Source organism: Sus scrofa, chromosome 5, assembly GCF_000003025.6.
Source record: "Sus scrofa isolate TJ Tabasco breed Duroc chromosome 5, Sscrofa11.1, whole genome shotgun sequence".
In the NCBI taxonomy this organism is placed as follows: Eukaryota; Metazoa; Chordata; class Mammalia; order Artiodactyla; family Suidae; genus Sus; species Sus scrofa.
This window is the reverse complement of record NC_010447.5, coordinates 79,526,537-79,543,378: the sequence shown is the minus strand read 5'-3', so window position 1 is coordinate 79,543,378 and position 16,842 is coordinate 79,526,537. Positions and strand designations below refer to the sequence as shown.

The following is a 16,842-nucleotide window of genomic DNA, read 5'->3' as shown; positions in this document are numbered from 1 at the left end:
CTTTAATTATAAAGACATTATTTTTAAATTAGTGCTCTGAGCAGTCCAAAATCTAAGCATAAAAAGGACGGCCTCCGTTTATGATTACACAAAACAAAATCTCATCTTAAGATTTCTGATAAAGAAGTGGGTAAAATCCATTTCAGAAGTAGGTGCATATTTATTGGACTTGACCCACCCTTACCATTCGCACGGCCTTGTCAAGCTCACAGTCATTGAATATTAGGAGTGGGGATTTGCCACCAAGTTCAAGGGAAACTTTCTTCAAGTTGCTTACAGCGCAGCTAGGGAAAAATAAATGGGATATGAGCGTTTAGTCTATTAGTCTCTCTGTTATTTTTTTCAACCATAAATTACTACTTGGCTCGTAAAACATAATTGAGCCTCCAAAATGTTAAGAAGCTTATTCAAAGACAAAACATGAACAGCAGAATAGTGAGAACTGTTTAAGCTAGGTGATGAACATATGGGAGTTCATTATGCTATTCTGTCAGCTCTGTGTATATTAGAAATATCCCACAATAAAAAACTTGCTGCTTTTTTTTTTTTTTTTTTTTTTTTGTCTTTTTGCTATTTCTTGGGCCGCTCCCGCGGCATATGGAGGTTCCCAGGCTAGGGATCGAATCGGAGCTGTAGCCCCTTGCCTATGCCAGAGCCACAGCAACTCGGGATCCGAGCCGAGTCTGCAACCTACACCACAGCTCACAGCAACGCTGGATCGTTAGTTAACCCACTGCGCAAGGGCAGGGACCAAACCCGCAACCTCATGGTTCCTAGTCGGATTCGTTAACCACTGCACCACGACGGGAACTCCTTCTTTTTAAATCCTGTGGTCAAATGATTAGAGGTCCTTGTAAGTAAATTCAGATCCTTTAGGTATATAAATTTGGATTACATAAAGTCCTGGCAAAGAATTTAACCTTTAACCAGATTATTGGAGCACTGGGGAAAAAAATATCCGTTTTTAGAAATATACTGTTCAACTCTCCCTTCGTGCAGAACTATTGTTATTTAAAGTATTCCAGGAGTTCCCACTGTGGCTCAGCAATAATGAACCCAACTAGTATCCATGAGGATGAGGGTTTGATCCCTGGCCTCACTCAGTGGGTGAAGGATCCAGCACTGCTGTGAGCTGTGGTGTAGGTCATAGATGTGGCTTGGATCCCATGTTGCCATGGCTGTGGTGTAGGCTGGCAGCTGCAGCTCCAATTCAGCCCTTAACCTGGGAACTTCCATAAGCCGTGGGTGTGACCCTTAAAAAACAAAAGAGACACACAAAAAAAGTATTTTAAATATTCTTAAAAATTCAGAAAGGAGGGAAAAAAATCCAAAAATTCCATTCCATGGTTCAATGACTTTTTTTTTTTTCCTTTTACCATTTAGATATACTTATTTCTGGCCTGGGTCCGAGCACAAGCTTTGCCTTATTTAACATAGTTAGGATTACCCAATATACACAATCTTACACCATATTTTTCTTTCCATTTACCATTTAACAACACTCGAATGCTCTTAAAAATTTTCCATGAATATGACCGCACGGTGTTCCATTATGTTGACATACTTAATCACTGACTTATTTTGCACATTTAGATGGTTTGCATTTTTTTTCTGAACTAATGTTACTGCTTTTTAGGACTTCGTTTTATAAGTAATCCAGATTTATCATTTATATGTCTTCTCAGTTTCTTAAGCTACAAACACAGCTTTGGCCACAGCTTTAGTACGGAAAATGTTTCGTGCTGGATTGTGAAAGCTACCAGAAGCCTGCAGAATTTCAATATGGCTCTGGTTTTACTGACTCGGGGCTTTACAATTTGGCAGATATTTTACTGTATTCAAACATTTCAATACCCTGCTGTTATTGTAGATACATCTTTTAAATTAGATGTGTTTTTTCTCCCTCCAAAACACCCTATTTAAAAAAGCAAAAACATAACCAAAAACCTGGTTTTAACAGAATTTTTAGCAAATCAACACACTAAAACCAATACCTCTTCATGATCTGTTTGCCAATCGGAGTGGAACCAGTGAAACCAAGTTTGCGGATATCAGGATGTTCAGAAAGACGCTGTCCTGCTATGCCACCTGTGGAATTATGGGAAAATCTATGAATTAAAACACTGTCAAATTCTTATGGAAAAGGTTCTCATGTTTTGAATTCGTTAAAGTAGATTTCTAAGCTCTCGCTTAAATCTTAGTTTTACATTTTCTCTATTAGTAACAAAGTGACAAAAATCTGAATAAAGTTTCCAATGCAGATTTTGGTACCCCCAAAAGATGGGGGGGACCTTGGTTTTTTTGATCTTTAATTTTTAAAATTGAAATGGGCCATCTTAGGGTAGTTTTACAATGTTGTTCAATTTCCACCCCTACCACCCTACTCATTTTAAGGTTTTAGCACATGATAAGTATGTTTATACTTGACTGTTTGGTAAACGTCTTTTAATATAGTCATGAGTCAGAATGAGACCCTGGTGAGAAAACACTCATTTAGCTACCCTTGAACCAGTCATTAGTTACAACAAAGTGGGTCCTTGGGGGGCTTACCTGAGCCTGGAATGATGTTGATGACCCCCTTCGGAAAGCCTGCTTTAACAGAGAGCTCTGCAAACTTCAAAGCAGTCAAGGGCGTGACCTGAGCAGAGGCAGACAGCAATTACCTTCTTCAGACTCTGTCCTGTCCTTTTGATCAGTACCCAGCTTTCCCTTATGGCTGCACAAGAGTTCATTTTATTTTTTCTTTTATTTCAACATAAGTTCTAACTTACAGCAAAGTTGCAAAAATAGGACAAAGCATTCCTCTGTCTCCATCACCCAGATTCCTCCAATGTTCCTATTTTACTACATTTGCTTTATCCTCCTTCTCTCCCTGTTTTGTTTTTTGTTCTTTTTTTGTCTTTTTTGTCTTTTTGCCATTTCTTGGGCCGCTCCCGCGGCATATGGAGGTTCCCAGGCTAGGGGTCCAGTCGGAGCTGTAGCTGCCAGCCTACACCAGAGCCACAGCAACAAGGGATCCGAGCCGCGTCTGCAACCTACACCACAGCTCACGGCAACACCGGATCCTTAACCCACTGAGCAAGGCCAAGGATCGAACCTGCAACCTCATTGTTCCTAGTCAGATTTGTCAACCACTGCGCCACGACGGGAACTCCTCCCTGTTTTTGAACTGTTTAAGGAGTAATATATAGATGTGTCCCTTTACGTCTAAATACTTTTGTGCACATTTCTCGAAAACAAAGATTCTTTTACATAACCACATTGCAATGATCAAAATGAGGAAATTCACAACGGCAGAATACCTAATTTATACTCTTTATGCAGTTTTCACCAGGAGCCCAATATTGTGCTTTATAGAAAAAGAAAATCCGAGATCATGCATTGCATGTATGTACCATGTCTATAGTCTCCTTTCCTCTGGAAGAGTTTCTGGATTTTCTTTTATATTTTCTTACACTGACATTTTCGATAAACACAGGCCAGTTATTTTGTACAATGTTCTTTTGTCTGGATTTGCCTGCTGTTTCCTCATGATTAGATCCAGGTCATTCACTTTTGGCAACAACATCACAGGAGTGATGCTGGATTCTTCTCGGTGCATCATGTCAATAGGAACCTGCTGGCAAATAATCCCAATCTTCGAAATATTAACTTTGATCACTCAGTTAAGGTGATCTGCCAGGCTTGATCACTGCAAGTTACTGCTCTACACTTTATAGTTCATAAATATTTTCTAGGGAGATACTTCAAGACTTTAAATATTCAATTACTCTTCAAACTTCCGATAGTTTTAGCATCCACCGATGATTCCTCTCTGAATCAATTATTATGATGGCTGCTAAATGGTGATTTTCTAATTCCATTTCTCCTATGAGTATTAATTGGCTTTTCACTACAAGAGCTTTCCCTTCTCTTTAATTAATTAATATCAATGTGAACTGATGGATTCTTACTTTATTTAAATGGTTATAATCTTTTGCTATTATTTCTTCTGAGGTTCAAATTGTTCCAGCCTTGGCTGATGGGAGTCTCTCTACTGTGAATCCTGTGCCTTTCTGACATGTCCCAATCATTCTTTGAGCACTTCCTTGCTTTTTTTGGCCAGCAACACCTTGTATTTTCTGTGCTCCCATCATTTTTTCAAGAGGCTGAGATTTTTTAGTGCAGAATAGTATTTAAAAATTGTAATACAATGTGAAATATATAATATCCTTTGTCTTTAGGTCCTGGCACACAGTTCCTAAAACTTTTCAATTCAGTTAAAAAGTGCCTTTTGTATACTAATGATATGGCTGGTAGCTGGGAGCCCCTAGCTGGTAGCTTCAGGATGGGATCTGATTGCCATAAAGACCAGGCCATGATTACAGAGTTGGAATTTTCAGCCCCATCTCAGAGGAGAGGGGCTGTAGGTTGAGTTGAATCATCAATAGCCAATGATTCAATCAATCACATCTATGAAATGAAATTTTCATAAAAGCCCCTCAACAGCAGGGCTCAGAGAGTTACTGGGTTGGTGCGTGCACCTACGTAATGGGAGGGGGGGCATATGCGAACTCCATGGGGACAGAAGATCCTTCCAGATTCACCCTATGTACCTTATCATCTGACAGTTCATTTGTGTTCTTCGTTACATCCTTTATAATAAACCAGTGACAATAAGTAAGGTACTTTTAAATTCTGTGAGCCATTCTAGTAAATTATCTCATCAGAGGATGGGGTCAAAAAACCTATGAATTTACAGCCAGTTGATCAGAAGGTTGGGAGGCCCAAGGCTTGCAAATGGTGTCTCAAGGTGGGGCAGTCCTGTGGGGCCGAGGCCTTCACCTGTGGGGTCTGTGTCTGTGCTGAAACTCCAGGTCATCAGCATCAGAATGGAATGGACTTGTAGGACATCCAGTTGGTGTCTGGAGAGTTAGGGATAGGTGGTATTGAAAGGAAAGAAAGAAAGAAAGAAAGAGAGAGAGAGAGAGAAAGGAAGGAAGGAAGGAAGGAAGGGAAGGGAAGGGAGGGAGGGAGGGAAGGAGGGAAGGAAGGAAGGAAGGAAGGAAAGAAAGAATGAAAAAAAGAAAGAAAGAAAGAAAGAAAGAAAGGAAGGAAGGAAGGGGAGGGAGGGAGGGAGGAGGGAAGGAGGGAGGAAGGAAAGAAAGAATGAAAGAAAGAAAGAGAGAGAAAGAGAGAGAGAGAGAAAGGAAGGAAGGAAGGAAGGATGGAAGGAAGGAAGGGGAAGGGAAGGGAGGGAGGGAGGGAAGGAGGGAAGGAAAGAAAGAATGAAAAGAAAGAAAGAAAGAAAGAAAGGAAGAAAGAAAGAAAAAGAAAGGAAGGAAGGAAGGAAGGAGGGAAGGAAGGAAGGAAAGAAAGAATGAAAAGAAAGAAAAGAAAGAAAGAAAGAAAGAAAGAAAGAAAGGATGGAAGGATGGAAGGAAGGGGAAGGGAAGGGAGGGAGGGAAGGAAGGAAGGAAAGAAAGAATGAAAGAAAGAAAGAAAGAAAGAAAGAAAGAAAGAAAGAAAAGGAGGGAAGGAAGGAAGGAAGAAAGAAAGAAAGAAAGAAAAAAGAAAGAAAGAAAAGGAGGGAGGGAAGGAAGGAAGGATGGAAGGAAGGGGAAGGGAAGGGAGGGAGGGAAGGAGGGAAGGAAGGAAGGAAAGAAAGAATGAAAGAAAGAAAGAAAGAAAGAAAGAAAAGGAGGAGGGAGGGAAGGAAGGAAGGAAGGAAGGAAGGAAGAAAGAAAGAAAGAAAGAAAAAAGAAAGAAAGAAAGAAAGAAAGAAAGAAAGAAAGAAAGAAAGAAAGAAAGAAAGAAAGAAAGGGAAAGAAAGAAATCCCACACCACATTTGGTGTCAACAGGGCTGTGAATAAAATTTTTGAAAATTTTTGAAACAAAGATCTGGACACTATCAAAATGCCATTGCTTCCAGGCCCTCTCAGCAGACAGGGCTGGAAACAGATGTGTACACACACACACACACACACACACACACCCCTATCTGTCTACATCTATCTATCTATCCCCACATATACTGATAGGCATTTCTTTATCTAGCCCTCTGAAGAGATGAAAACCCATGACTTTACACTGACAGGCCCATCCAATAGCCCAGGACTCATCCTCTCCTCCATTCTTTTCATCTCTGGAACTCTCTTCTCCAACAGCGAGAAACACAGCTCCCAGTATCCACATATTGACTTATTTGCTTAATGCTAAAATGTTTTGAAAGTAATGTGAGAGTTAGTAAGCCATATTCCTATGAAAAAGAAGCCTACTAACTTCAATACTTATTTGCAGTGTTTTTGCCTCTAGTCTGAGCACATACAGTCCAAAGGTCCGTCAAAAGCTACCGGAGTTGGTGCTTCATCACTCTCTCTGGTGTGGTGATGTTATTCATTTGAAATATGGCGTTACCTGATTTTTTGGTTGGTATTTTTGGAGTTCCCGTTGTGGCTCAATGGTTAACGAATCCGACTAGGGACCATGAGGTTGCAGGTTCGATTCCTGGCCTTGCTCAGTGGGTTAAGGATCTGGAGTTGCCGTGAGCTGTGGTGTAGGTCGCAGACGCAGCTCAGATCCCGTGTTGCTGTGGCTCTGGGGTAGGCCAGTGGCTACAGCTCCAATTCAACCCCTAGCCTGGGAACTTCCATATGCCACGGGAGTGGCCCAAGAAAATAGCAAAAATACCAAAAAAAAAAGTATTTTATATGTTTTGTTTGCCCCATCTATGTTGATTATATTTCTTTTTTTAACTTGTTCATTTGCTGTCATTGCTGACAGGATGGGAAACACGCTTCCAACAAACAAGTCCTGTACAAAAGTACCTTCCTGTCATGGCTCATTGGAAACAAATCTGACTAGCATCCACGAGGACACAGGTTCAATCCCTGGCCTCGCTCAGTGGGTTAAGGATCTGGCGTTACTGTGAGCTGTGGTGTAGGTCACAGGGACAGCTCAGATCTGAGGTGTAGGCCAGTGGCTACAGCTCCGACTTGACCCCTAGCCTGGGAACCTCCATGTGTCATAGGTGCAGCCCTAAAAAGACAAAAAAGAAAAAGAAGTTAAAAACAAACCAAAAAAAGTACCTTCAGAGAAGTGTTATTCTCCTGTGCACCCTCCCCCCATACTTTCCTCCTCATCCTCCCCTGACTTGAAGTTAATCAAGCTCTTTAGTCTGATTTATCCTTCCTATGTTTCCTTTTGCTCAAATGAACACATGCTTATTTTCTCTTTCTTTTTACAAAAAATGGGGGGCCTAATTATGGATCTCGCTTTAAAGATCTATTGCAGCAATGCCGATCTCAGAAGCAAAATGAAAGGCATATTTTTACACCCTTACAAAGCAAAGCTGATTAAGTCTTAAATTAGTACTCTGTTAGCTTGGCTTCAAAAAATGGAATGTGCAAAAATTGAGTTGTGAATAAAGAATAGTTGCGCTTCTATTTATATATTTTAACAGAGACGGATACGAAAGAAATCAAACACAGCTAACATTTATTATGTGGCTGGGTAATGGTATTCTCACTCTGTCTGAGTGAAAGTTAGATGGTCCCTGGGCACAGAGGTATGTGTGGTGTCCTAGGAAAAACTAGGAGCTCACAGGCCAAGGGAAAGACAGTGGTTTCCTGATTGCTCATGTGCTTTCATAAGACGGCCATGTGTTGAAGTTTTCAGGCCTGGGTACATGCTTGCATGGATTCACAGTCTATATTGTTGTTTTAACTAATGCAAACTTCATAAAATGGTCAAGTGACTAAAAAAGAATCTGTATAAAAACTGTATCATCAATAACACTAATAGGGTGAACACAAGCAAATGACAAGAAAAGGGCAGAGTTAACATTTGTCCTCCCTCTGGTAACAGGTCTATGGCAATAAACATTGAGAGGTTTTTAAAACATGGCAATCTAGTTAGACTTGATAAGAAATTTCAAACCCCCAAACACTGAAATTGTCAAGAAGGTATTTCACATAGTAGATTTATATCTACTTCAGTTAAAAACAATCCTAGCCCGGGAGTTCCCGTCATGGCGCAGTGGTTAACGAATCTGACTAGGAACCATGAGGTTGCAGGTTCGGTCCCTGGCCTTGCTCAATGGGTTAAGGATCCGGTGTTGCCGTGGTATTGTGAGCTGTGGTGTAGGTTGCAGACGCGGCTCGGATCCCGCATTACTGTGGCTGTGGCATAGGCCGGCGGCTACAGCTCCGATTGGACCCCTAGCCTGGGAACCTCCATGTGTCGTGGGAGCGGCCCTAGAAAAGGCAAGAAAAAAAAAAAAATCCTAGCCCAAAGCATATATTATGATGTCTTTATATGAAGTTGTCATAATTAGAAAGACTTTTTAAAAACTATCCTGAATGAATGATAATTCTTTTAAAGTAAGAATAACAATATTTTAAGCCATTAATAAATACAACAAATTGTTCCATTCTTATCGCATCCTTTTTCATTTCTATTGGCTTTCTTTCATTCAGCTAACCAGTTGGAATATAAGTTTTTATTATGGCAGGATTATAGGTTTAAATGATATATGGGAGAGCATTTAGCAGTGTTCTAGGCAAAAGCAGATCATTACTAAAGGTTAGGTTATTGTTAGAACCTGGCAGACCGCAACTGGTTTAGGCCGTGGAGATCTGTACCTTCTTATACAGTAATACAAGGGGGAAAAGCTATCCGGTTCAGCCCTGACATTCCCACAGAGCCTTCATACTATCAATGGTTTCACACTGTAATAAAAAGACATCTCCCATGTAACAATGGCAATTTGGGGTCTTTTATTCTCTGGTTTAAAATTACCATTGATTATTAAACTATCACGTTTAAATCACAGATAGAGCCACATTGTAATTTCCATGGAGTCAGAAGTTTTTTCATTGTCACTGGCAACGAGTGTTCCCTCAAAACATGTCTGTAATTTTTTTTTTTTTTTCTTTTTAGGGCTGCACCTGCAGCATACGGAAGTTCCCAGGCTAGGGGTCAAATGGGAGCTGCAGCTGCCGGCCTACACCACAGTCACAGCAACACCAGATCCGAGCCACATCTGCAACCTACATCACAACTCACGGAACGCCAGATCCTAAACCCAGTGAGCAAGGCCAGGGATCAAACCCAGAACCTCATGGTTCCTAGTTGGATTTGTTTCCACTGCGCCGTTCCAGGAACTCCCTCTAAGTTCTGAACACTGTATATAATCACTGGAACTCTGATGATGAGCATTCTCACTGGGTTCCAGATACCAGTTCTCAGCCCTGGCTGTTCCTTAGAAACTCACGTGAAGATTTTAAGTAATACCCATGCCTGGCCTCTGACCTAGATCAGTTAAATCAGAGTGGGACCAATATCAGGATTTTTAAAAGAGAGAACTCCAAACAATTCTAATGTGCAGCCAGGACTGAGCACCACTAAGCTAGGTTATCTGCCTCCTCTCTTCACTCTACTAGCTTCTTGCTGTTTGATGAGGGGTGATGCTTGGAAGGAACAGCACTCATGCAGAGGGATGGTGAACTGTTCAATTCCTGTGGAAGGATGAGCAAATATCTATCGCCCAAATACAGGTATCTTTTACCTACGTGATGCTGTTACTAGGAACATACCCTATAAAGATAGTTGCACATGTGCAGGATGCCATACTTTAAAGGTTATTAACTGCAACACAGTTTACAGTAGCAAAAGAGTGGAAAAGTCTAAATATCCACTAATTAGGTATTGGTTAAATAAAATATTGTTTATCCATACATTGGAAACTTTTTAAAAAGGAAGCCCTCTGGTAAGTATGTATATAATGCTATTAGTGTAGTTTAGTTTAATTCATATTGTGGTAACAACACTTAACATGACATCTGCCCTCTTAACAAACTGTTACGTGCACAATACACTATTGTTAACTACAGGCAAAATGATGTATAGCAGACCTCTGGAACTTACCTTGCACAACTGAAACTTTATACCTGTTCATTACCTATTACGCATTTCCTCTTCTCCTCTGTTTTTTAATGGGTTAAACATATATTTTAAAAATAAAAATTATCTATTTATTTAATTTAAAAACAGATGTTTGTATATGCAAAGGATATCTACAGAATACTTTAAAAACTAATAAATAACAATTACATTGGTTGCCTCTGAGAGGAAAATTTGTTAGCTGGGCAAACAGGAGGGAGATTTTTTTCACCATCGAATTCTTTGTTTTAAAATGTTTTGAATGTATAACTTTTGTTTTACTTAAATTGTTTCTAATGAGGAAAACAAGATGGTATGGTCACATGAATAGGTAGTTATGCTAAATGCAATTGTATTTTTTTAAGACCTAGAGAAGAAATGAAAGAATAGTTAATATGTAACAAACTGCAAACTCTCCTAGAATAGACACTGAGTTTTCTCCACAAGTCGGGTACCTCACTGTCTACTACTATGCAGAAAGTCTTAGCCAGGTGTTAGGTTGGCCATGTATTTTTTTTCTTGAAAAGCTACTGTAGCATTAAAAAGATGTTTTTGAGAACTCTATCATCTGAATTATTTTTTATTTCCTTATTTCCCACACGTATATATTTTCACACAGCTGCCACAATTATGCCCAATCTTTTGCATGCTTCCCCTCATCTTCCATACCTTTGCAATATTTTTAATAATTAAAATTTGAATGCCTGCATCATACTTTTTCTTTTGACACCTCATAGCTTCTCTACATAACTTCCTTTTTATTGGGCATTTGACATTTTGCCAGAACTGAATGAGTGTGTGGAAATTCAATGGATTTCAGTGACTTACACTCCGCTTGGTTCCATTGTTATGGAAGTTCTAAATTAGTATTCTATTAAAAAGAAATATCTGCTAATACGAAAAGATGCCCATGATATATGAAAAGATGTTACAAGAGATGATCTCGTTTTTGTTTAAAGACATGATATTTGTAAATGTATGTCTCCAGTTTTAATAACTAAGAGAGGAGGAGAGGCTGCACCTGGCCCCAGTTGTCTTACCTGTGCTGGCTTGAGCACTAAGGTATTGCCGGCTGCCAAACATGCAGCACTTTTCCATGCCAGCATCATCAGCGGGTAGTTCCAGGGAATGATGATGGCACAGACACTGTGGGGGGAGAAACAGATATCCTCAGTCCTCTCGAACTAATGAAAACGTCACTCAGAGACACCCTCCTTGCCTTACCCGATTGGCTCCTTCTTGGTGAAGGTCAGATTGCGATTTGGACGGGCCTGGTTGATGGGAATTGTAGAACCCTAAAGAAGAAAAAAGGTTGATGTTGTTTTACAGATTTAAGTGAATAAACGCAAAGAATCCATTTTCTGTCTCCTCCTCTTGTTTTTTCCTTTTTCTTTTCCTTTTTTTTCCCTCAAGTCTGCACCCACGGTATACGGAAGGTTCCCAGTCCAGGGGGTGAATCAGAGATGCAGCTGTGGCCTCCGCCATAAGCACAGCAACGCCAGCTCCAAGCCACATCTGCAACCTATGCTACAGCTTGCAGCAATACCAGATCCTTAACCCACTGAGCAAGGCTAGGGATTGAACCCACATTCCCACAGAGACCATGTCAGGTTCTTAACCTGCTGAGCCACAATGGGAACACCAATCTTCTCTTCTTTTTTCTTAGCTGATAATAAAATAACCAGTGTTTGAAATGCTCTTGTGGCGCAGCAGGTTAAGGATCCAGCATTGTCACTGCAGCCACCTAGATCACTGCTGTGGCACAGGTTTGATCCCTGGCCCAGGAACTTCCACATGCAGCCAAAAAAAAAAAAGAAGAAGAAAAGAAAAGTAGCATTTAATTTATAAGAAATATATCCACACCTAAAAAGGAACTGCTATTTCTTTCTTGAAAGAACTGGGACACAGGAGAATAAACATTACTCAAATGAAGGCACCTCCAGTCCCGATTTCTTGGCAAGGCAGAGCATGTTAACTGCTCAATATCCATCTTCCCTCTGTCCTTAGTAACACAAATCCTGTATTCATAATGGGGGTGGCAACGTGCACAGATAAAGTGCGCTGTCTCCGAGTTCCCACAGCAGATAGGGATGCTCAGTGGAAGATGTAAGCACAAGGCACTGGAAGGGGAACGCGCTTTAAAGGAGGCTGACTCAGCTCTGACAGGTGTTTCTACCCTTGCCCCACTCTCACTTCTTCCTGCTTTCTGATCAGAATGTTACTTAAAAAGGCTGGCACTGCAGTGGCCATCATGAGACCATGAGGCAGCTATGAGGGCAGAGAGCACGTGCTGCTGAGGGTGGACTGGCAGAGACAGAGAAGGCATCCTCATCTCACACACTAGACCTGATGGCCTGCCTTGAATGAGGGACAAGACCAAACTTCTTAACTGGGTTTTCTATTACATGCAGCCACACTTCATCCCGGCTGATTCGTGACAGTAAATATTTAAAACATTAAAATATGACAGTTGTTGCTAACACAAGTACATATATTATCTCTTATCTGAAACCCTTGAGGCCAAGTGTGTTTGGGATTCAGCATTTTTTGACTTTAGGAACAAAATATAATGCATACATCTTATGAAGTGTTATATTATCTATAACCTCCAGTAAGGTCTGGGGGAGCCCCCCCATGATCAAACACATTAATATTTATTCAGTGGAAATAGGAATATTCACTCTAAGTGATATAAACAAAGATTATAGACTCATGTTGGTTCAGGTCAGGCTGTGGCACCAAATGAGTTTGAAATAATCAGACAAATCAATGTTTGGGTTCCAGAGCAATGGGGATTCCATAATCCAGGATAAAGAATGGACTTGAACCACTATCGTTAAATGCTTAGATAGGTATCACTTTGTGGCTGAACAATAATAAAACCTAAATTCATGTGCAAGACCTACCATGCTGCAGACTTTAATCCTGTAGTATATGCATGCTCATTTCTAATCCTCATTAGAGAACTTGTGAGGTATCGTATTATTATTATCATATATTATTATGCTAATAATCATCTGTAAATAAGTATATAATTTATTAACATAGATTATATATTGTTATAGATCATATTATTAGATATTGTGTTATTATACCATATTATTGAGACCATTTTACAGATGAGGAAAGTAAGGCTGAGAGAGGTAAATAATTTTAACAACAACAGCTGGTAAGTGGCAGAGGTGAGGCTTGGAACCAGGACTCTGACTACATTAATTGTGGTGGCAGCAACGTGCCCAGATAAAACATCATGTTTCCCAGTCTCCTCAGCAGCAAGAGGTGGCCGATGGGAGATATAAACACAAGGTGTAGGGAGCTTGGGAAAGCTTTTCAAAGTCCTTTTACTTTTCTCCCTCTTCCCCACATCCTCCTCGCTACGGGGAATGCAGCTATGATGGCCGGTGCTTTCGTGGTTACCACGAGTCTGTGAGGGGCATGCATTCTGCTGTTTGCTGCAAGCCCTGACTTTGAACTTTCTCTTTGGATCCAATACCAAAGCCAAGGGTAGCTGCCATTTATCATCACACTCGTGCTATTTATTTTGTTATAGAAACAAGGAAATGGAAATTTTTATTGTGCTTGTGTCTTTAAAAAATTCTTTCTTATAACTGGTCTGCATAGCCCGTGTCAGCTCTCTGAACTCTGTGAGCGTTTGAGTTTCCAGTACCTCCACGATACCAAGGATCTCTCTGTATGCCAACAACACTACTGGCTGCTCTCGGGAGACATTATAGTAAAGTACAAAGAATATGATTAGATTTTAGGTCCAGAGGATCCTGAGTTCAAATCCTAGCTCTATGGTTTACTCACTGCGCGACCACAGATAAGTCCTTGACTGTCATCAAGCCTTAGTTTCCTTACCTGTAACAAGAGTTAACAGCTACCTACTTACTGCAGATGATGATTAAAGGGATTAAATGAGAAAACCTATGCAAGAGATGGCTCTGACACAGCCTTCTTACAAACTAATATACATTTGTCTCTTTTCCTTTGGGAATGATCTACACGGAGACAAATAATATTTGCGCTTACCTGAATTTTGTCGCACCAGCCAGCAAAATATCTAAATGTTTGCACGGACATTCCGATGTGAGTCTTCAGAGCCAAGGTATAGACGGCCCCTGAATCGAGGGCTTCAATGGTTGCCAGCTCTTCTTGGTTCTCTTCCAGGAGGTCTGCAAGTCTGTTTCGTCAGTGAAAGAAATCCATTCAACACATATTGAGTCTCTACTATGTAAAGGGCACAGTCCTAAGGGCTGAGAATTCAGAGGTGAACCCACATGGGCCAGGTCTCTGTCCTCACGGAGAATATGGCCTAGCAGCGAACTCAGACATTAAACAAATAAGTTCATAAGTAATTTGTTGTCAGGGTTGTAATGCAGAAGCAGAGGGTGTTGGACGTCTGTATCGCCTGCATCCTCGATGTATAAGAAGTGAAACAGGGATTGAGCCACAGTAATCAAAGGAGGTCAGTGAGAGAAAACAGGGGGAAGGAATGCAGATAGTTCGTGACTATACAGGGAGATGTTCGAGGGCAACTCACACCCCTTGAGATCCCACGAACATCTGGGAGTTTCTGGCTGGTATAGAAATATTTCCAACACTAACTGAGGACAAGTCAAACACGGAATGAATTACAAACACCACAGCAGCTATCTGTTTGGTTTCTAGGTTCTATGGCAAGATAAGTGTAGGACTGTCTTATGACTACAAAAGAGTCCAAATTCACCTTTTGCGTTCAACTCCATTTGTTTCCCTTCCTTCCTTCAGTGTTTTCTGAGCTTTTCCCTTTGAACCATTCCGAAGTCAGGCTTGACATCCTCCTCTCCTAATATCTCTTCCAAGGTCTGCTATTTGGCTTTCAGTAAATAGAAAACTGAACTCATGACTGAATCTAATTGCTCTTGGCACGCTCAGCTACAATGTGTAATACCCTTCCTGGGCCTTAGTGTTTTTCCTCCTTGTTCCAACTTGCTGCACGTCAAATAGGTTTAAAATCTGTCTTTGGAAACTGCAGGGTGCTGGATATTCTCCATGGGCTGTTCCTGCTCCACTCTCCACCCTGCTCTGGGACTCCCTGGAGGATGACCTTTATAGACTACCTCAAAGGCTCCCATGCGCTCTCCCTGGGCTTGGCTAATGAGAGGCCAACAGGAGGCATGGCTGGAAAATGGCAAACTGGAGAAGAAAGTGGTCGGGGGTTGAATCCCCTGGCTGTCCCACTGATGATGTGTAGTTTGACAGCTGCAGAGACTTCCACAGCTATTGATCTTGCCAGATTCTAGTATCAGCTCCTCCCTCTGTCCCTTCATGCCTTGGAGGAGGAGCCGCGTCCCCCATTCTATCTCTACTGGATGCTTCATGATCCTTTGCTGGATTCCCTTGACCCTGGCTCACATCTTTGTACCTACGTAGTCCTTCATTAAGCTTCTCGTACAGGGACACAGACAAAAACAAACAAGATTACAAAAATCAGCAACTCATATACATGGGATTTTATAGGATGCAAGTAACAAAAGACATGCTGTATAATTGGTGCATACTAAAATGCTCAGAGGAAGTTTTTAAAATCTTGGCAATGTTAGTCAATATCTGAAGGCCACAGACTTGCATTCTTAAAAACATACCTGTACATCAATCTTCCTCTTTCTCGTGCATTCATTCTTCCCCATTCACCATTTTCAAAAGCATCTTTTGCTGCGGCTACTGCTTTATCAACATCCACCAAAGAAGCATAGGATACTTTGCATATTATCTATTTCAATACAAGCAAAAATAAATTATGGGTTATTTATATAAAGAGATACAAAAATATGTTTCTTGGAATTAATATTATATTACAAAATCCAAAGAATTTTTTTCTGATAGAAAATGAATACTTCCAGTAATATAGTAAAGACAAAGAAACAATTTTTTTTTTTGCTTTTTAGTGTCACACCTGTGGAACACAGAAGTTCCCAGGCTAGGGGTCAAATTGGAGCTGCAGCTGCTGGCCTACACCACAGCCTAACACAGAATCCTAGCCATGTCGGCGACCTATATACCACAGTTCACTGCAACTCCGAATCCTTCAACCACTGAGTAAGGCCAGGGATCAAACCCGTATCCTCATGGATACTAGGTGGATTCTGAGCCATGACAGGAACTCTGAAGGAAACAATTTTACCATGAAAATTGTGAGTCTAAAATTTGCTGCTTCTCATGTCAGGCTACACTACAGGAAGACACATTTAGGAAACTGTAACTATTTCTTCTTGTGCCTTAGGGAAGCTGAATTTCTCACCATGCGCTTGCAGAGACTAAGATTTTTTTCACACATATAGCTTTATGTGAAATTATACCTCTAATGTGTGTAAGTATAGCTTCTGTCTAATTTCATCACAAATACTCCTTCTACAAAGTAGGTTACTATAGCTAACAAGAGCCAGTACCAGAATTCAATAGTTGAAAGAAATGCATGAAATACACATATATTGAGTGCTCAGTGGCCGAGTAACAGAATAAAGAAACTTCTTAATACTGCTTTGTTTTATAACTGTATATAAACAAAAAATCCATGATCAATGGCCACTGCCCACACTAAATAATTACTCACAGATCCATCTGTTGGGTTGATAGTGTCATAGGTCTTTCCATCATCAGCATCTGTGAATTGTCCATTTATGAAACACTGATATGGCATTTTTACTGTCATTTCATTGACCTCCTTGGAAACCTAAGAAAGAAATCATATTAATAGACTCAATGGATTCTGTGCTTATGCATTTGAAGCTTATTCACTAATGCAGAGGGAAAATTTAAATCAATGGGATTCTAGTGCTTACACTCCAGAAGAGACAAGAATACATAATATTTAGGCCTCATGATTCTCAGATTGCCATGGAAGCAGAGAGTCAGCATCTGTGATGACTAAAGTGCTG

At 40.5% G+C, this 16,842-nt stretch overlaps 1 protein-coding gene across 1 annotated transcript in view; it reads right to left on the bottom strand.

Moving 5' to 3' along the window:
- ALDH1L2 (aldehyde dehydrogenase 1 family member L2) overlaps nucleotides 1-16,842 on the bottom strand; it is a 66,031-nt gene that overhangs the window by 15,324 nt on the left and 33,865 nt on the right. Inside the window, 8 exon segments of the mRNA XM_001926587.6 lie at nucleotides 185-284; nucleotides 1,995-2,088; nucleotides 2,551-2,638; nucleotides 10,963-11,068; nucleotides 11,147-11,217; nucleotides 13,955-14,105; nucleotides 15,550-15,677; nucleotides 16,518-16,637. Of these exon segments, the coding sequence (XP_001926622.4) occupies nucleotides 185-284; nucleotides 1,995-2,088; nucleotides 2,551-2,638; nucleotides 10,963-11,068; nucleotides 11,147-11,217; nucleotides 13,955-14,105; nucleotides 15,550-15,677; nucleotides 16,518-16,637 (858 nt within the window).